This window comes from Lissotriton helveticus, chromosome 4_1 (genome assembly GCF_964261635.1).
Source record: "Lissotriton helveticus chromosome 4_1, aLisHel1.1, whole genome shotgun sequence".
In the NCBI taxonomy this organism is placed as follows: domain Eukaryota; kingdom Metazoa; phylum Chordata; class Amphibia; order Caudata; family Salamandridae; genus Lissotriton; species Lissotriton helveticus.
In genome coordinates, this window is record NC_136063.1 from 1,257,288,197 (window position 1) to 1,257,302,417 (window position 14,221).

The 14,221-nt window shown below is 42.6% G+C and overlaps 1 protein-coding gene across 2 annotated transcripts in view; it reads left to right on the top strand.

The window, feature by feature from the left end:
• The window catches only part of CNDP2 (carnosine dipeptidase 2), a 91,417-nt gene extending 83,711 nt beyond the window's left edge, over nt 1-7,706 (top strand). For both annotated transcript variants that reach the window (XM_078687818.1, XM_078687819.1), the window contains one exon: nt 7,476-7,706. In XM_078687818.1, the coding sequence (XP_078543944.1) occupies nt 7,476-7,545 (70 nt within the window). In that variant the 3' untranslated portion in view covers nt 7,546-7,706. The remainder of the gene's footprint in view (nt 1-7,475) is intronic.
• Nucleotides 7,707-14,221: the final 6,515 nt, after the last annotated feature.

Genomic DNA, 14,221 nt, shown 5'->3' on the forward strand with positions numbered 1-14,221 from the left:
ATATATATATATTTCCTTTTCCACAGCGGAAGGTTTGCTCCGAAAGAAAATGATAATCTCCACACCAAGTGTAGGGGTCTTTATTTTTTTTTTTCTGTTTCCTCACTGCCAGGTATACCTCACTGCCAGGATATACCTGGCAGTGATGGATAGTGAAGAAGAAAAAAAAGCCATTCAACTTTCCACTCTAAATAGGGCAGATGGTCAAATGACTTGCCTCCGATGGTCCCTACTCTGCTGGGTCATCGGAGAATTGCACTGACCGAGTGCTTTTTACTTGGTCAGTGTAAAACGTTGTCAAATTGGCTGAGTGAGCCTTGAGTTTGGCAAACTGGGTCTTTTGCAATAGAGTGCTTGTCTGCTGAACTCTAAATGAGCCCCGTTACCGACGTTATGCAAATCGATACTGACTGTCTTCCTCATGGGAACAGTAAATCCGAACCTCGGTCCTCTAACTCATTCACCCTGCGGCCACTACTTTTTTTTTTTTTAGTTGGGAAATTTGAGTCACACCCGTGAATCTTACTGACTAAGCTTTGCCCCTTTCCACCAAAGTTGGCAGCATGGTGTGCCACTTAGTAAGGATGATGCAATCGCTATAATTAAATGACATTCACCTAAAATGGGGTCTTTTAAAATCCTATCTGCCAACTAGCTGCTTATCACGTGCAACCTCTTAATCCGGCCTGAAGTTCTAGCCAGAGCATGGGTATCATAGGAAGTGCAAATCCACTTTTGACATTGTAAGTATCAAAAGATAAATACCAGCATGCAAGGTGCTGCTGGTTACAAATGCTTGAGTGGCTGAAGATGTTGCGCACAACAAAAAGACATTTAGCAGCTTTGAAAATTATTTTAAAGCTTTGATTGCAATTTCAAACTGAAAGTGCAGGAGAGCTTTGGGACACAGCGTTGAGCAAGACCAGTTTTAGATGCAGCTATACAGATTCTGCATTAACAGACTGACTACTGAGACCTGTGTGAATGTGCCTGTGGTCCATCCTCTCTCCGGTCATGTAGGTTGACTCGCGTGGCATAATCCAAATACCAGAACAGCAGGTTCCTACCCTGGTTGTTCAGTTGAAAAACAAACTGTCCTTAATGTCATGATTAAATGCAATAGCTAAGACCGGGCACCAATGTCTACCCTTGCTATGAGCGGGCCCATCCCTTTCTGCACTCCCTCAAAAAATGCATTGATTCACACAATACTAACATCCAGCATTGATCACGCTAATGAAATAAGAGTGGCATCCCAAGCAGATCAATGTGTAAGCTCAATAGGCTGTAGTCGTTCTGCTGGTCTCTTATATGTCCTGAGATACAAAGCAGATGTGCTTTATTACCTACCAGTTACAGAAATGCTGTGATTCAAGACTTTGCATACTTCACAAAGTTCTCTATTAGGCTCGACTTGACTGCACTTCTGTTTTATCTTTTAAAGTTTATATAGCATTCCAAATGGCTGAATTCTCCATTCAAGCGACAAACAATGTAATGGCCGATCTCTTAATTCACATGACTTTAATCTGTGGAGTGGCACTCTTTGGGCTTGCAGGAATTTCTAAAGGTTAGGAGTGACCCAAACACACTGCCCAATATTTATGGTATGGCCTGGAAAGGGTGGGCCAAGCTAAAGGGTTGGTAGTACACTCTTGTCTCCCATCAAGTCTGATTCCCTGGTACTTTCTTCTTTCACCAATCTACTCCCCATATACAACTTGCTGGTAGGGTACTGAAGACCCACTCTCAGCACCTGATAAACATAACGTCAGCACCAGGATCTTTTGCCACTAACAACTACTTCGCCCCATATCCCACAACAAGATTTTTATTTTCATGGAGGTCCACTAAGGAATTGGGATGCAACTAATTATAGGAGCATGAAACCATTCTTTCAATTCCTCAACAATCGTTGAATGTTCTCAAGCGTAGCTGTAGTCTAGTCTGAGAGAGAATCTACGTATGGTGTTTGTGTGTGATCTTCCAGAATGCCTCCTATTGGTTTTGATCCTGCTTTGCCAATGTCACTCCTTGTCCTGGAGATGCGTTGGAGGAAGGCACACTTACTTAATAATAATTGGACCAATAAATGTCTTGTTATTGGCCGATCCTGGCAACCTGTCTAGATCCTCAATTGACCGCAGTGTTTTAAGTAGTTGCAGTCTAGTTTGTTCTGCAAGATGAGATTTTCTTTTTTGGTAATGTTGGTCACCTTGTCGTGTTTTTTTGTTGTTGTCAGCAAGGTCATAAATGTTTCTCATGAATGGAATAGGTTTTTATGGGTAAGACGCTAATGGTCTAAAGCCCTCACACCAACCCAGATGAGGGCACAATCACCATATGTTTTTAGGACAGCAGTTTAAACCTATTGATCATCCACAGGGACCCAAACGACATGGCCACTGTCCGCAACTTCAAATATTAGATTATGAGGTCCTCTACAAGTTTTTTTTCCTTTTAGAGGTCAAAAAGTATACTATTAGAGGCCTGTTGACAACTGCTTTGCTGACTAGGATTCACCTTTATTTCTTTGGGGTGGGAGGTTGTTAGGCCAATTTTATTTTCTAATTCTCCCCCCCCCCCCCCCCCCCCCCCCCGTTAGGTGGTTGTTCTTAGCTCTTTCTTAGATTTGGCCTTTATGCTTTCCTTTGTCAAAGGGGGTGTAAGTTGTCCCAACAACCTTGGCAGCAGATAAGTATTATTATTATTAAAAAGAATAGCTACCTTATTAGCTTAAGGCTTAAATCCTTGACCAAGCTCATGATTGTCAAGAGGGTGATTGCTGCTCAGCATAGGCCTTTTATATCCCACATGCCTTGCAGTTTACAGAACATATTCGTAGGTTTTATGTTAATTCAGAGGAAATATAAAGAGTACATTATTGCACTCCAACATAAATAAAGCCCTGGATGGTGGTGCTGTTCCAGGCCAGTAGAGTATTGGGCTTCAACCCAGCAATCCTAAGAAAATGTCATTTTTAAAGCCATAGATGAAACTGGTGAACGTTTTCCTTTAATATAAATTCACAATGGTTCCTTGGAAAACAATGATGTAGAGAACTCAGACTCCCTTACACATGATGAAGAGACAGCTGTGAGGGTTATATTCAGTACAGATGGAAGGCGCTCTGCCTATAGTAAACGTTAGTGTAGTAGGAAAATAATGTTTGTAGCGTGGTGCGTGAAGAGCGAACGGGATAACCCAAACCGTTCAAGGAAAATCAAAGACTTTCAATAATGAGAAAACAGCAAAGCTCTCGCAACCACAAGGCAGTAAAATAGCATGATACACAGTAATGACAATAAAGTGAAGAACAACAGCAGATCTTGTATTTTCAAAATTCCCAAAGACGTTTTATTTGGATCCACATTCAGCCGACACGTGTTTCGTCGTGTTCTAAAGTGGAGTCAACACGACTCTTCAGGGCTGACAAAAGATAAAAACAACATATGTACAAGACATTTAGTTTATGGTATGTATAATACATACTTTCGTATCCCAGGTGCGCACAGTGGTGCTCGTGATTGTGAGATTCCAAACACGGGTGTTGCGTGACTAGCTTCTATATTCGTGCCTATGCAAACAAGAACACTGTGCACATCTGCATGCCTATATCGTGATAACAGTGCAGGCCAAGCCTGAGATACAGTATACTGTATACTCATTTGTTATGGATTCAGAGAATCTCATCACCTGTATGGTCATGCTCAAAACGATCCGCTAATGAAAGAGGGATCAGGGTGCAAAAAGCAATAATAGTGCTTTAATAGAGAAGGTGTCTCGTGCTCCGTACTAAGTGGCAAGATCTATCTTGTAAAGGTGTTCTCATGCACATTGAGTGTCTCACGTATGTTTATAAACGCCTACCTGGTAAAGACCCAGGCATCTATCGGTTAATACAAAATGTTGATGTTGTGGAGCGGTGAATCTGAATATAATGGTGAGAGAATGTGGTTATGAAAAACCACATTAAAAACGAGAGGCAATAATCACAGAGGCACGTGATTATGATCACAGGGTGCCCAGATTCGTTAAACATCGTTCTTACTCGCTTACCCTGTGTATGAATCGAAAGAAGATCACAGTGTAAGTAATCCAAAAATACTCAGATCCGGGTTGGGAATACGACTAGGTTATGACGTAGGCGCTCACTGAAGCGCATAGGTGGAAGCATAAAGAGACTGTAGGAAAATTAAGGAAAAATGCAAAAGTCCATAAGTATATGCTTAGTTCATGCTGACTAATTACCAATTCGGTGCAGCAAAATGAAACAAAGAGGCACCAGTACGTAATGAAACTAAACGGAAAGAAAAGTTGTTTTTCACATACCTAGACACGTGTACGTGTCAGATTCTACCGGGAGGGGATCCAAATTGCAAGGACTAGAGTAGTTTGATTGCTTTTTAAAACACAAGCGGTACGCTGTAGAAGACAAAAAACCATTAAAAAAAAAAGGGAAGTCAAGAAACGCACGAGTGGCGAGCTATATGCCTAAAACCAGCACGTAAAAGAGTAGCCAGTATCTTACCTTAGATTTGGCATCCCTCCTCTGTGTGTTCCCGGTCGCCGTGTTCCATGGACGGACACGTGACCGGAAAACGGAACCACACTAATACCTGACGAGCAACCACAAGTAGAGTGCATGCATGGAGATCAAGAGGCCATATTGGGTCACCATTTTGGGTGAGGAAAAAGTACAACACTAATATGATGATGCCGAGGCATAAAAACAGAGGGAAGCGAAAGCTTCCCTCTATAAATATAGTGCATCAACCAAAAAACGAAGGAATGAGTGTAAACGCATCTGAAGAATTCTAAAGCCAAATTAGACACATCCACCCGATTTGTATTAGGGGTGAAGGCTAATTCCTTTCCAAAAAACGGAGGAATGAGTGTAAAAGCATCTGAAGAATTCCAAAGCCAAATTAGACACATCCACCCGATTTGTATTGGGGGTGAAGGCTAATTAATTTCCGCATCAAAATAAAGGGCTATGTTTACTATAAGTTACGTGATGTATCCACTAAATAATGTACCCATATTGTATATGGGTAACGACTGATCGAATAACGCATCACATTTAGAGGGCTATAACTAGTATAAGTTCCGTGAAGTATTCACTAAAGCATCTCCAAATATCACAGAGCGGTGGTAAAAGTATAGACCCATAAAGTAGATAGGTCACATTCAAGTATTGGCTGAATGGCGACATTTAAGTAAAAGGGAGAAATAAAGTTCAAAGGATATAATTTGATGCAGGAATAGCTAGGCATATCAATAATAGCCTGTTAAACACGTGGACTGAACCCGAAAGGTGCACCCATGAGTGTAATTAAGAAAACCACGCAGTGAATGGTGACTTTAAAACATATATCCATACATTACGAACTGGCACATAATCATATCTAGCTGGTGCGTTTTCATTAATTCGTACATAGCATGAAGAGTATGGTTGTACCTATGTCCATATTTATGATACAAAACATAACACCTAGTGTGACTCCTTCATACTCAATAGGTAACAACATGTGCTGACAATGGGGTACATTGAACTTTTAAAATCTGATTCATATTACTGTACAGTAGTCAACACTAAGTACAACGAAAATATTTACACGGTTCATCTTTTCAATCACAAAATTCATGCAGGCCAACACATTACGTATGTTCAGTTGACCAAAATTGGTGTGGATACAGACTTAATTGAAATTTAATATTCAGTTCCCCAAGAAAAATTGAAGCTCAGGGTCATAGTTTAGCCCGTGTTCCACGCATTGCAAACGCATGATCCACGTAGCCTCCCTACGTCTCAATGTAAGTTCTCTGTTGCCCCCCCCTAATGTTTGGGGGGATCAGGTCGATACCAAAGAAACGTACCTTCACTTCATCCTCAAGCGGTTGACAGGTTGCAACGTGCAGGGCAACTGGGTATTTAGGATCTCTCCTCTGAATAGCTCTCATGTGTTCCGCAAGTCTTTCTTTAAGGGGTCTGATGGTGCTACCCACATATAGCTTGCCACACTGGCATTCAATAATATAGATCACATATCTGGTAAGGCACGTGATATTTTGTCTGATTTTGTAAGTGACACCATCATGTCCTGTGAAAGTCCTCGTTCCATGTTTAGCCCAAACACATAGAGAGCAAAAACCACATTTGTAGAAGCCTAGGCTCCGTGTAGTGAGCCAGTCTGAGGCTGAAGTATTGTGTGGAACTGTGGGACTGAGTTTATTCTTCAGAGTGCAACCCTTTTTGTATGTGATGGCCGGTCGCACTGGCAGCCATTCTTTAAGGGTTGTATCATCAGTTAGTATTTTCCAATGCTTATTAAAGCTTCTGGAAATCGTCTGGTGCAGTGCATTGAACTCAGTAATGAGTCTGATTTTTTGAGTAGAGGATTCTGTTTCAGTACGTTTCTTTAAACAATCAGGCCTTGAGGCGCGACAAACCCTTTTCTCCGCAGATTTCAGAACTTTAAGGGGGTAGCCTCTATTAAGAAATCTATTTTCCATATTGACCAAACAATTGTCAAATTCTCTAGATTCACTACAGTTGCGTCTGGCTCTGAGATATTCACCATAAGGTATGGCTTTTATTTGGTGTGTGGGATGAGCGCTGCAAGCATGGAGAATGGAGTTACACGAGGTGGGTTTTCTGTAAAGTCTACTATGAAGTTCATTTTCTTTTACGTAAAATTCTAAATCAAGGAATTCCATCTTCTCTTTGCTATGTTGCATGGTGAATTGTATGCCCCATGTGTTCTCATTAAGATATCTGAAAAAAGTAGATAACGACTCTAAGGTTCCAGACCAAAGTAAAAGACAATCGTCGATATACCGACCCCAAAACAGAATTGAGTCGACATACGATGAACCTTTGGGGCCCCAGATGAGGTCAGACTCCAGTGCCCCCATGAACAGGTTGGCAAACGAGGGGGAAAATTTAGAACCCATCGCCACCCCTTTTGTCTGTCGAAACCATTTACGGTCAAAGATAAAAAAGTTGTTATTCAGAATTATTTCCATCATGTGTAGTAACATCTTCGTGTGGGCCCACAACGAAGCTGGTTGATTGGAGAGCATTTTCTCCATGGCTTGCATTCCCAAAATTGGATTGATGCTGGTGTACGACACCACATCCAATGTAACTATAAAGGTGTCTGTTTGCCAATCAATATCCGACATGATTCCTAGGATATGTTACACATGATGTGCTGCAAAGGTGACCACCAATGTCATAATTTGACATTGTCGGAGTTAAAACAGTGCTGCTATCTGTAATTTATCCAGTATTCCAAGCCTGTGAATCTATTAAACACGAACATTGGAAGACTTGACTTGGGGATACGTATTTTCTTTATTTTCACTTAATCATTTAGTGATGTCATAGGATTACTCACATTGAACTCTGTGTTGGCAATATAAAGTCACCAGTTAATCTAAAAACTGTTGTGTTATGTTTATCTCTGCAGGTTCAACTACATTCAGGGTGTAAAACTTTTGGGAGCGTACCTGTATGAAGTGTCTCAGCTCGCGGATTGATGTTGCTTCAGTCATCCCTTTTTCATCAACAGCACTTTAGCTGCTCTAACTTACGCATTCATTGAATGTAATAAAGGAGCCTTTTTAGCACACAATTTATGACATTTTATAAGTACGTGAATGCTTTCATACAAATTAAAACTTGGTTGTGCAGCTCGTCATTGTGTCCCACTGTTTGAGTTACAGTTGCATATAGAAATTGAGCAACACACTACAAGGGGTGTATGTACAAGTTGACTGAATGATGAGGAATATGTGGCAACTCCGTGACTTGCTCATCCATTCCAGGGTAACTAGAGAGCTAATGTTAGCTGCCATTTTCCAAATCTTCATCTTTTAAATCAATTCACACTGGCAGTAAGTTACATTTTTGCAGATGCATAGAAACCTCTAACTAGTGTTCTTACTGGGAGCCAAGTCAAATGATGTGTGGAATCCGGCATTCCTATAAATACCCAGGCTGCACAAGGAATAGGGTGCAGGGAATTCTTTATGCAAAAAGGATGCTGATTTTATTGTGCCTCTGAAAGGAGTTGAAGGCAGGCAAAACCTTTTAAGACTACTGGCATGATGACAGCAATGTTGCGATCTTGGGAAAAGGCCATCTCTCCTGTATCTGTGAAACTCCAAATGTGATGCCTGTATCCTTATCTGGGTACAACCTCCCTGTGCCTGATCAAGACAATCTTCAGAAGCACTAGAGAATAAGGGTCAGATCTAGCATTTGGCAGGTGTCCAGGCAGGTCTCCAGAGGCTTTGGGCTCCCTTCTCCTATGGCAGAAGACTACTGATCATAGTCAGTTTACCCCCCCATAGTTGGATTTCTCTTCCCCCCCACCTTCCAAGCAAGGGAATCTCTAAAACCTTTTTTTTTTCCCCCACTTTTGGTGCATCTGTTTCAGTGAAGGCTGAACTTTGCCCGCAGGTGACAAGATATGATTGTTGCGGTCAGCCCGGCAAATGACCTTGTTTTTCAGACACCAACTGCCAAAACAGGTGTTTATTGCAGAAAACAAAAACCTAATGGCATTAGCCCTTACACATTGGGGGGGGGGGGGGTAATTAATTGACTTTCCTAGTTTTTATATTTCTGCTGCTTGGGACAATCTTGAATAGCAGTTCTGTGCATGGAAATTTAGTGATGGATTTGAAGTGATCCCAAATTGGGTTGGGGGACTGTGACCTGGTGGCCCCTTGATGGACAGGATGCTAGGTCATATTTCCCAAAAACCTGCCAGTCTCCCACCCCCACCTCTATAGGGATACTGCAGGTTTTGTGAAGCATGAGTGCTTCAGGTCTGCTAAATCCTAAATAAGCTTCTTTGTATCCACTTGTGGATTTAGACTAGGAGCATCGGTAGTCGTTGCAGAAAAAAGCTTTTGTTTGTGTCACTTAAACCCACTCTTGGACCTGTATTTAGGAAAAATATACTAGAGAAGGATTTATCAAAATCCCCAGGTTCCTACACCACAATCCAGAAGCTGAAGTTTGTGTTAGTGACTAACCGGGTTAGAACGAGAACATTTAATGGGTGCCAAGAAAAGCTACACTTGGTCCTAATGATAGATCTGGTGCTCTTTTCATTGCATTAAATGTGATGGAGACCTAGAAATTCACCACTTTTCCAACAGATTAATGAAGAATAGTCATTTGTGCGGATAACCAGCTGATTCTACTGGTGGGTATAGGTAACTCCCTCATGAAGGTTAAATATTTTTTCCAGTATCAAGATTCAAACTAAATACAGGAAAGACTGGGACATTAAGGTACTAAACAGCATACCTTAGCTTGGCATAAGCTTTGCACAAACCTAGCCAAAAGGCAGTGGACCATTGTACATAGTCCAAGACCAGCAGAAAGTCAACGATTAATAGGCGATGAAGCTAGGTTGTGGACTGTTAAGGTGAGTCTTCAACTCTTTCCTTAATTGGTGAAGCTTTCTTGATGGATACTGGATATGTTGTTCCAGATTCTTGGTGCATAGATGGAAGAGGTCTATCTCATTTTTTGCTTTTGATTTTTTTACTCTTCCCAATCTGATTGTCCCCTGGTTTTGGGGGTATGTTGCCCCTCTGGAGTCAAGCTAGCCTGGCTGATGAGGGGTGATACCCTGAAACTGGTCCCAGGATGTTTCTTTCCGGTCCAGGGAGGCAGTTTGTGGCTGGACTGTTACCATGGAGAGCAGGGTTAAGACGGATTTGCCTACAGCTGGCTCCAAGCCGGGGTGACATGGCAAATAAAATAACATTAGATTAAACTCAAATCTTTTACTTGGGATGAGTTGTTTGAAAAGTTTCAACACTCTATCTATAATTTTTTACTGAGAGCCACCAGAGATGGTGAGGTTGTATTCAAGATAAGAAGGGGTACTCGTCGTGGTGGCTTAGTAAATGATGCCACTGGTCTTTAGGTTTCTACTGCACAGTGCTTGTTAAATCTATACTTAAAAAAAAAAAATAATAATAATCTCAAACTGCTTGGAACGTGCCCATTACTTACCATTGGATAGCTCCCATATGTGTCTTCCTAGCTTCCTATTGGTCAGCAGCTCCTCCTTGCCTCTGCCTTCCTCCCATTCTTCGGATTCTGGCTGCATCCTATTGCTTTTTTTTTTTATTATTCTTTTCTTTGAACCATGTTACAGAGAAGATGAACTGCTGTGCAACATGTAAAAAAACATTGACCCAGCCAATCGATTTTGCATAGGCTATACTTATTGACTTTGCCACTGCTTGTTTACATCACCAAGGTAAAAAAAACCTGAAGTGACCGTCAGCATTGGCATGACCTCACACAGAGTGGTGTTCCACCTCGAAGTCTAATCCCTGGAAGGATATGGACTACCTCAACAATTTGGGATTCTCACTCCTCCTCTGCAGCCACCATCTGAGGGGTGCTGGTGGTCTGTGAACCCGGATGTGAATACCAAACAGTTATGATCTGTGCCCCAACCACAGCCAACGCTTCACTCTTGATCGCACTCTACCTCTGTTTCCGACGAAGTAGTCTTCTACTGATGAAGGCTATAGGCTCGTCTATGCCCTCCTTATTCAACTGTGATAATACTGCCCTTTGTCATGCTCTGAGTCATCAGTTTGCACAGTAAACTTCTGGGAAAGTCAGGGACCTTGAATACAGGAGCAGTACACATGGCCTGTTTGAGAGAGTCAACACAGTCTGTCCGGTCTCTGGCCCGATCCGGTCTCTGTCCAAGTCAACTTCCATGACTACTTCTTCGAAGTCTGCTCAGGAGAGCAATGGGGCTATACCCCTTGACAAAACTCCTGTAGAAGCCAGTGAGGCCCAGGAAGGCCTTCATCTCTGTCTGCATTTTTGTTGTAGGCCAGCAAGGTGAGCTAGTGGAGTTCAATCTGCAAGTGTGTAATGTGAGCTGTTAGACCTGGCACTGTTCACGTGGGTCTCCCTTCCATTTTTTTTTTTTGCTGTAGCCTCGTGTTTTTGCTGATTATAGATGCTTTGGGCACTGTGCCACTGCTATTCAGTGCCACAGTGCAAGTGCTTCCTATGGTAAATTGATGTATGGATTTGTGATACCAAGATTGGCTGGTTTGGTTTACTTGTCAGACCCTAGTACAGTGCACTGAGTGTTCCAAGGGCTTGTAAACCAAATGCTGCTGGTGGGCTTGCAGCACTGTCTGTGCCACCCACAGAAGCAACCTGTAAAAATGTCTCGGTCTGCCATTGCAGAGCCTGTGGGCAGACTGCTACTGCCATGTTGACGGGGCAAGTGCACCCACTTGCCAGTCCCTAAACCATCTCTTTTCTCCATATTACTTACCCCTATGGTAGGCCCAAGGGCAGGGTGCATTGTAGGTAAAAGGTAGGACATGTACTGGTGTGTGTGTGTGTGACATGTCCTAAAAGTGAATTACAGCCATTTTCGTTTTTCACTATTGCAAGGCTACCTGTTCCTCATAGGTCATAATCGGCAGTTTGATTATTACATCTTATAATCCTAACTGACTCTGGGAACTAGGTAAAAATGTGAGTTTAGTATGCCTAAACTCAGAATAATAAAATACATCTTTTAGGGAAGGTGGTTTTAACATTTTGTGTTTGAAAATACCATTTCTAGAAAGTAGGTATTTTCTTACCTAACTGCTATGTTGTGAATTCATTGTCTGGAGTTTGAGTGACAGGGGCTGGGGGATTCCAGGAGACCGGGCGAGTCAGCACAGGGCTGAATGGAGCAATCTGCATGTAGGTGGGTGGGGGGAGTGCACAGGGGACCTGAATAGGGCTGTGCCTGCCTTCCACAATGCTGGCTCCACCTCCTGTGGTGCGTCTGATGTTCCCGGCACACACTGTCAAAGTAAGTCTTGTCAACAAAGTGCTCCGGGAATGCGCTGAACTGGTTTGGACTGGGTACAGGACCCTCTGCCTTCAAAGGACAAAGGATTTGCTGGTATAAATATGGGGACCCAGACCCAGAACTTAAGATCACTTTGGGGAAACAAGAAGAACCTTTGCTGAGGAGAGGACCCAGAGAAACTGAGGAGGAGACTATTGCTAAGCTGAGTGCTGTTTGGGGTATTGGCCTGCAGTGGTTGCCTGACTGCCAAAGAAAGGAGAAAGGACTTTGTGCTACTTTCAAATCAACTTGTAAAGGATCTACAAGGGCTTGAGATAGAGGTTGCCTCCTGCTTAGTTCTCAGAGACAACAGACTTCACCAACCAGCTCCCCTGCCTTCCCTTGCTGGGAATTGAAGTGCTTGCTGTTGAGCTGGGCCTTCTGAGAGACTGCGTGTCGCTGGTAGTGCAACTCAAGACGAAGAAGCGTGTTGCAGCAGTTGTCGTCGCATCGCTGGAGAAGAGCGTCGCAGTAGATGCTGTCCCATCACCGGAGAAGCATGCCGCCGCCGCCGCTGCTGCACTCCATCGCATCACCCGAAGCACCTCGCATCACTGGAGAAGCGTGTCGCATGGCCTGTCGTGGCTCAGAAGAAATGTTGAGTCTCCGCACGGCCGTCTGGCGTGCACACATTGTTGTTGCATCAAGAAGACGCCATTTTGTTTCATTGCACTGGAACTTCATCGCATCACAGCGCTGCTGGTCGCATCGCCACGGAAGTGCAGTAAGAAACAGACGCATCCCCTCTCCACACGGATAAGAACCAACACATCCCCTACGCCCGACGCATCACCGTTCTTGCGTGTAAGGAACCGACGCATCACCTTCCCGCAACACTTTGGTTGTATAGCATTACGCATCTAAAAGTACATTGAACTCAGTGTCTCATTTTCCATCTAAAGAGAACTAAGTTATATCTACCATTTTTAAAGTACAGTATTGTGGATTATTGTCGTCTGTGGTCTTGTGTTAAGTCTATATAAAAATACTTTTTATACAACAACTTGTGTGGTGTTCATCTGAAGTGTTGTCACTGGGTTACTGTATGTGTTCACAAATGCTTTACACACTGCCTCTGAGAAAAGCCGGACTGCTCCTGCCAAGCTGCCAAGGAGGTGAGCAGGGGTTATTTTAGGAGTCTACCCCCTTACCCTGACTTGACGCAAGGGTTCCTATTTGGTTAAAGGTACCTCCCTCTGCCAACTAGAGACCCCCAAATCTAACATGAGCATATTTATTTGTACCCTGGATTAGATGTGATGTGCTTTGTAGTATGCCCCTAAGGTTTGCTAGTGTGGAGTCTGAACTATGGACATGGGCATTATCACTATCCAAATGCAAGAGTACAAGGTCTTGATCAGCAGTTTTGACGTTTCTGGGAGAAACAGTTTGACTTTCTTTAGAAGAGAGATGGTACTAGGCCATCTTTGTTTTCTTTTTTGGCAATTTGTTCCTTGAGGGTAAGGTTGGTGTCCAAGGTGAATCCAAGTGACTTGTTTTTTTGTGAAAGTTGGGGTTTGAAGCTGTCAAGGTTCATATGATTGACTGGGTGTGCCTTGTACATTGTTTTCTGTTAGCAAACCGATATTTTGTCTTGGTTTGGCTTCAGGTAGGAGCTGAACATCCAGCTTTTGGATGGTTTGCAAGAAATCACATCCTGTTTTTTTATTTATTATGTTACGTGTTAGAAGCAAGGGGTATTTGTACTTTCTTTACATGGGTACCTTGAGCATAATTAATCCTACAAGCAATTTGCCTTTCTCCATTTTATACTTAATCAAATGCCATTCAAGCAGACAAGATGTGGAAGTCCTTGTCAGTAGCCAGTTTTGAAATGAACACCATGTTGTTTGAAACTGGGATTGATGTGCAACTAGTATATAAAATATTTCCTTTTGGCATTGTGGTTCTCCTCATCTTGTACACACCTAATGGTACCGTAGCTCAGCGTGAGCTATTAAACATCTTTCAGCCAGAGACCAAAAAAATACCAGATACTTCCTATGATCAATTAGATCCAAATCTCTGGTCCTCGGCAGTGACGGACATCGGCCCAAAGCCAGTTGTGTTGCTGAGGCCTGTTTCAAATAGCTGTATACCTTAGTCCAATAAATTGTTTTTATGTCATTTCTATATGATGTTTAACCTAGTGCCAATACTACCCTGACATCTATTGAATATGTTCATATAGTCTGTGAACATTTTATATCATCTCTTGAGTGAAACGTAGTCTGAAAAGTACTGAATACGAAGAGGAATGGAGTTGTTAAAAGATGGTGCGTTTTCAAATTCATATTAACCCA